The following is a 5,913-nucleotide window of genomic DNA, read 5'->3' on the forward strand; positions in this document are numbered from 1 at the left end:
GTAATTGATTGCAACTCGTGGTTCGAGTATGTCAACATTCACCTGCACAGACATTTGACCTTTTCTCTCACAGGCAGAATAACAAAGAATGTGCTTTGCAATCAAGACTGTTGAACTGTGATGTCTGATGTCTGGTTGGCAATGTTGTCCACAGACAGACAGAAAGACAGACACGATGGTGAGAACAAAAACAAGAGACGCTTCATTCACAAAAAGCGCTGGTCAGTCGCTTGACTAACATTGTGTCCTGTCGATGCGACGATGGACGCGTGCGGACTCATTTTAGAATTTTATTCCGGTAACACAATTTCATATAAATACTGTTATGTTTGGGAATTTCTGCTGTGAAGTAAAATAAGTTTTATAACAATTCTAATTAAATTCTGTACAGACAAACCTACCATAGTGTTTGTATTTTCACAACTTTATTAGTAACACTTTATTTCAGAATGTAATTGAAATGATCAACTAAAAAAAAAAATCTAAGATGCAGATAACACAATATTTCAAACAAAAAGATGGAATTTCATGAGCCTATAAGTATTTTTGTTTTTTTTAATCACAGCAAAAATGCTCATTTTCACACCCTGCTGAACTTTAGAGGGCAGAAATCGACTCAAGCCCTCAGAATAGCACACACCACTCTTCTGTGACTTCTTGCAGCTGAAGCCTGGCAGGTGTTAAAACCGTATGGCACAGCACCTGCAAGTGAACGTGGACAAAAAAATAAATCATGACATTTCTATTCCACATCCAAACAATTCACTGATGTGAGCCTTTTATGATCTTTGCATGCCCACCTGTATCGTCGAGGGCACCCATGATGACCGATCATGTACTCCTGAGCATAGCAGAACCGTCTGCAAAGCCCTCTATGCCCACATGTCCAGTACTGTGGTTCGATATCATTACCTGGAGATAACAATATTGATGATATTATAATTATTACAGTATTAGTTGCAACATTTAGTTGTGAAAATGGTTAGATCCGTTGCTTACCCTCCCCGGTGGCAAACATCAGTAGAAGCACGAGGAGAACCAAGGCCGGTCTCTTCATGTTTGGGCACCAATAAGCATTCAGCCTCTGCTGTGGACACGTTGCTGCTGCATTTATACAGTATTTCAATCACGGGGGTGGAGTCGGCCAGGCTCTGTCCAAATCCCAGGAACAAAGTGTCTTTGAATGAAGGGAGTCTGAGAAGTGACGGTCGCGGCTGCCAGCTCACCCGGTTTAGTCAACCGGCTATGTGTGGCCTCTTCAGCATTGGGCAATATATATACGTATATATATATATATATATATATATTGCTAATATATATATATATATATATATATATATATATATATATATATGCCGCTTTTTTTTTTGTTAACTGAAGAAGAAATGGTGAGTGATAGTTTACTTACATATGCAACCCTATGGCAGGATAGCGAGAATGAAATCGCCCCCAATAGTTAAATGAAAGTCTAGTTTGAAAGACAGTGTGCCCAGCTTGGTGTTTAGGGTTGCCCTCTGTTCACCCACTGCTCTGCCCACATCTGAATGCAGCAGTGGTTAATGGGTTATTGCTGATGCTGAGAAACCACAATCAAACTGTACAAAACATGCTGTAGCCATGACGCAGGGCGAATTGTCATCCAGACAATAAGACTACAAGGCATGGACACATGCAGCTGCGCAGGTGCGAGTGCAGCCTGCCCCCTGGGGATTGTTTCAAATGTTTGAAGCAGCTTGTTTCTTTTGTCTTCTATGACTCTATATTTAAATAATCTAAAAATATTTATTGATTTTTTTCTTTTTTGGGGGGGAGGCAGACATAGAGTCATAGTTTGGCTGGGAATACAGGTCCGTCCATATATTTGTCCTCATTAAATTGACCACCCGTCAAAGTCCAGGTGTCCAAAATACCAAATGATGTAACAGGTTTATCAGAAGATTGTAGCACAAAACAGAAGGTCAAGAGAAAGAAGTAAGAGGGTCAATTGCGATTCGCAAGGGTGGGGGAGTCGGGGACCGACTGCTGTAGTGTGCATGTCGTCGATTAAACGACTTCAAGTCGACTTTCATCATATATAGTCCACTACAGATTATTTGTTCAACCCCAAGTGTGGGCTACAGTAAGTCTACCCTGCGTCTCACCCCATCCCAAGTCACCTGGGATAGGCTCCAGCTCGCTCGTGACCCTAATGAAGATCATTGGTATAAAAAAATTATGGACATGTGAGTGCCAAATGTATCTAGCTTATTTCCTTGGCATTATAGATTGACGGTAGCATTTCTCAGGATTGTCAGCAAATCTGCATTCAAACTAATTTAATAGCGCTAATCTTGCAACAGTGAAAGTATTTGAATTATATTTCTAATGTGTTGCTAATATATATACGAAAAAGTCGAGAAAATGCCAAACTGTTCAACCAACCTAAATACTGTAATGAAGTGCTCTATCTGTAATATACAATTTACGCACTTGAGGGCGCTTTGTATTTTACGTACCAATTTAAGAGACGCCGAAGAAGACTGTATGCGTTGCGCGTGCGTAGTCGTTGTTTTTGCTATCAAGTCAAGATGGCGGATCTGCTAGGTTCAATATTAAACTCGATGGAAAAACCTCCAACAGTCGGCGACCAGGAAAGCCGACGAAAGGCTCGAGGTAGAACAATATATTAGCTATTGTAACACCTCAACATGCGTTTTTCCTTTGAAACGGTACACAATGATGTGATACACGACTGAGAAAAATAGGGAAAGGGCAAACGAGGTTGTTTCTGGTGCTGCTATAAGCCGGTTTGGCCATCGATTTGCACGGTTAGAAATAGTAACGATCTAGCCAAAGACACCGCCCACGATCTCGTCGTTATTATCAGGTTCCACAGGTCGGGCCCACGGGTAGATGCATTATTTTGGGCACAACACACACCGGCTAATAGCTCTATGCGCATGCCCAATGTTGGTTGTGGACGCATTCGTAGAAATGTGATTGGTCCCTACGTTAAAAAAAATATGTGACGTCGCGTTTACGCCATCACTTGTTACTCTGAGATTTCTTGTACTCTCTTTTTGCAATATTTGCCTTACGCGTCCAGAAAGCCTGCGATAGATATACTAAATGAATACATACTTACAACATGTCTTATTCTATCTATTTGCGATTGATGTCACAAAAGAAGTTCAATCTTTGTAATATTGGTTAATTCAGTTGACATACTAATAAGTTTATCCATTTGTTGGCAAAGTTTTACTTTCACTAGACAAGGTTAACATAAACATGATCAAGATTATGCGACCTGAACTTTTGCTACGTTTGCAGAGCAAGCAGCGAGGCTCAAGAAGATGGAAGAAGAGGAGAAAAGAAAGAAAGCAGCGTTCAGGAAAAAGGTGTGTACTTGATCTGAGCGATATTGCTTTCAGACATTGTAAACTTGCATGCAAAGTGATGCAAAACTGCTTCTTTCACTGTTTAGATGGAGAAAGAAGTGTCAGATTTCATCCAAGACAGTACACAACAGAAGCGAAAATATAATCCAATGGGGAAGATTGAGCGAAGTATATTGTAAGGTTTATTAAAAATTACAAATGTGCAAGTGAAATGAGTTTTTGAAGAGGTTTAAATACCCAACAATAAGGGTTCTGCTTACAGGCACGATGTCGCTGAAGTGGCTGGTTTGACTTCTTTTTCTTTTGGTGAGGATGAAGAGAGCCGTTACGTCATGTTGTTCAAGAAGGTTGGAAAATATGCTTTTTAATTGATATTGACATAAATACGTGGCAGCATAATTAGATTTTACTGTTGTGCTCTTGTAGGAGTTTGCTCCATCTGACGAGGAGCTGGAGGCTTATCGCAAAGGAGAGGAGTGGGATCCGCAGTTGGCGGAGCAGCGACGCAAGCTCAAAGTAAGACCGGAGGATTGAAACATCTAATAGAGGAGCTGTATAAAAAAATTCATACATTTATTTCTGGACTACTATAGGAGCAGGCGGCTCTGGAAGAAGAAGCGTCCCGGCAGAGCAGCAAGTCGGAGGTGTGTCCCAATTCCAACTACAGAGACAAGTACAGCCATCTGATTGGCACCTCCGCAGCCAAAGATGCAGCACACACACTAGAAGCCAACCAGGCATATGGATGTGGTGAGCGTAGCTAATTTCACCACGTAACACACACACTCCAGAATTCTCCTTGACATCCTTTCCCTGTCGTTTACCTCCCTACCAGTGCCGGTGGCCAACAAAAGGGACACCCGCTCCATAGAAGAAGCCATGAACGCAATCCGAGCAAAGAAACGGCAAAAGTTAGAAGACTACACGGGAGCACACGGCAGCACTTCCTGAGTCGCTCTGCGTGATCTCGCTTGCATGTAGATATGCAATTTGGTCCCTGACTAAATATGCGATATTCTGTACTGCAGAGACTTTATATATGGCAGTTGGATGTTCTACTCTGATCCTGGTTGTACAGAAGATACTCAGGATTTCTGAGTTTCTAACATTTTGTCAGCTAATAACTTCTCAGTCATTGAGCCATCGACAGTATAAGGAACATGCTTGTGTTAAAATACGACGCCCCCAAGTGTTATCTACACTACTGAATAGGATATATAAATGTACATTTTTAGTGTTGAAAGTGTTGAAATCTCACTACCAAGGTTTTTAAAGGTCATACTGTACATCAAGTAGGCCTATGTCATCGATCCCTCCCCCTCTATTAGCATTTTTACAAGTCAACATCTTTAAAGACTTTTTAAGATTAAAACAGGCTTTAAAACTCTTTAAGAAATACAAATGTCCACTTCTTAAGCACCAGGGATTTATTTTCCTCATCTGTATAATGAGGGATTTATTTTCCTCATCTCCATGATGTCATGTCAATTCATAGGTTACAATGATTTGATTTTTCTTTGGTCGCTGATACTTTTTTCCCCTTTTTTTTTTAGACAAAGTTTTTTTGGGTTTGTTTTTAAAAATGCTGTTGCATCACCCCATATGAAATGTATAAAATGTAAAATAAGACTTCAAGAATTTGTTGTCATTTTTACAAGGCCACCCAAAAATAGCCAAGTCTGATAGGTGTTAAAAGTTCACTGATTTATTTGGTTTATATCTTTTCCCAAAACAAGGCAACAGATACTACATTATTCAAAGAAAAACTTTTTTTTTTTTGTTAGTTTGTTGACATTGCTTTTATTGTTTGCATTTGTTCAAAGTTTCTGTAATCTTTCATATCAAATAATTGTAAGTAAAGTATTCTTGAACCTTCACTCTTTTACAACTTCACACCCCTGATAGGTTTTGTTTGGATTTTGCTACATTGGATCAAGCTGAAACTGAGAAAATACTCAATTTAACTGCAGCTACTTATAGTATTAGCCAACAATTGTACATTATAATTTATCATTTTAATTTATTTTTAAGCTTGTTTATAATTTTTAGTTTATTATTAGTACCGCATAGAATAGGCAGGTGTAGGTTTAGCAGTAATTCAATACAATTCACTTTTCCTAAGCCAATTGGTGAGACTGCATGTCATGATGTTCATTATCCTGCAGGAGGCGCCACTGCTCAACCAAGCAAAACTTTGTTGTGCGCTTTGATTCGTGTAGAAACATACATAGTATTTTACTTCTCGGGCTGTATGACGCACGATTTGGGGATGAAAAAATGAAGTCCTTGTTGGTGTCTTTGATGCTCGTTTGGTGTGCAGATGCTCAGCTGAGAAGCCGCAAAGGTAAGATTAACTTCTCCGCGTAGCCATTCAGTAAGGACGGTCATCCAAAAGGCTGGGAAAAAGATCATCTCGCTGTTCTCCAAGGTTGCATTCAGTTTTGGGTAGATTACTTTGCCACATAAAAGCTGCACTGAGATCTGATGGCATTCACTTTTTTTTTCACTGCTGTCCCTTTGTATTTTTTTTTTTTTT

At 39.8% G+C, this 5,913-nt stretch overlaps 2 protein-coding genes and 1 long non-coding RNA gene across 5 annotated transcripts in view; 2 read left to right on the forward strand and 1 right to left on the reverse strand.

The window, feature by feature from the left end:
• Positions 1–318: 318 nt before the first annotated feature.
• Positions 319–2,920, reverse strand: LOC144036495 (uncharacterized). Of its 2 annotated transcripts, none has more exons than XR_013288659.1 (4): positions 2,496–2,920; positions 1,000–1,151; positions 801–912; positions 319–702 (listed from the first exon to the last, which is right to left on the reverse strand). It is a non-coding gene; the product is annotated as an uncharacterized LOC144036495 (long non-coding RNA). The 2 variants fall into 2 exon arrangements; XR_013288658.1 differs by lacking the exon at positions 2,496–2,920 and adding an exon at positions 1,409–2,352.
• Positions 2,497–5,006, forward strand: spag7 (sperm associated antigen 7). Its single transcript, XM_077547188.1, has 7 exons — positions 2,497–2,652; positions 3,310–3,377; positions 3,464–3,552; positions 3,640–3,724; positions 3,804–3,893; positions 3,971–4,127; positions 4,213–5,006. Exons 1-7 carry the CDS (start codon positions 2,568–2,570, stop codon positions 4,326–4,328), a joined length of 690 nt encoding a protein of 229 aa, XP_077403314.1. The 5' UTR covers positions 2,497–2,567; the 3' UTR covers positions 4,329–5,006.
• Positions 5,007–5,148: 142 nt separating this feature from the next.
• Positions 5,149–5,913, forward strand: part of chrdl2 (chordin-like 2) — a 5,943-nt gene continuing 5,178 nt past the window's right edge. The window contains exon 1 of one of the 2 annotated variants that reach the window (XM_077547187.1): positions 5,149–5,805. Coding sequence is in view for 1 of the 2 variants with exons in the window: in XM_077547186.1 (XP_077403312.1) it covers positions 5,655–5,721 (67 nt within the window). In the remaining variant the exon portion in view is untranslated. The remainder of the gene's footprint in view (positions 5,806–5,913) is intronic. The other variant, XM_077547186.1, reaches the window with a different exon arrangement.

The sequence above is a fragment of the Vanacampus margaritifer genome, chromosome 16 (assembly GCF_051991255.1).
Source record: "Vanacampus margaritifer isolate UIUO_Vmar chromosome 16, RoL_Vmar_1.0, whole genome shotgun sequence".
NCBI lineage: Eukaryota > Metazoa > Chordata > Actinopteri > Syngnathiformes > Syngnathidae > Vanacampus > Vanacampus margaritifer.

Coding starts and splice junctions, on each gene's coding strand:
- spag7 (XM_077547188.1), top strand. CDS start 2,568: ATGGCGGATCTGCTAGGTTCAATATTAAACTCGATGGAAAAACCTCCA. Junction 3,894..3,970: donor AGCAGCGACGCAAGCTCAAA/GTAAGACCGGAG, acceptor GGACTACTATAG/GAGCAGGCGGCTCTGGAAGA. Junction 4,128..4,212: donor CAACCAGGCATATGGATGTG/GTGAGCGTAGCT, acceptor CCTCCCTACCAG/TGCCGGTGGCCAACAAAAGG.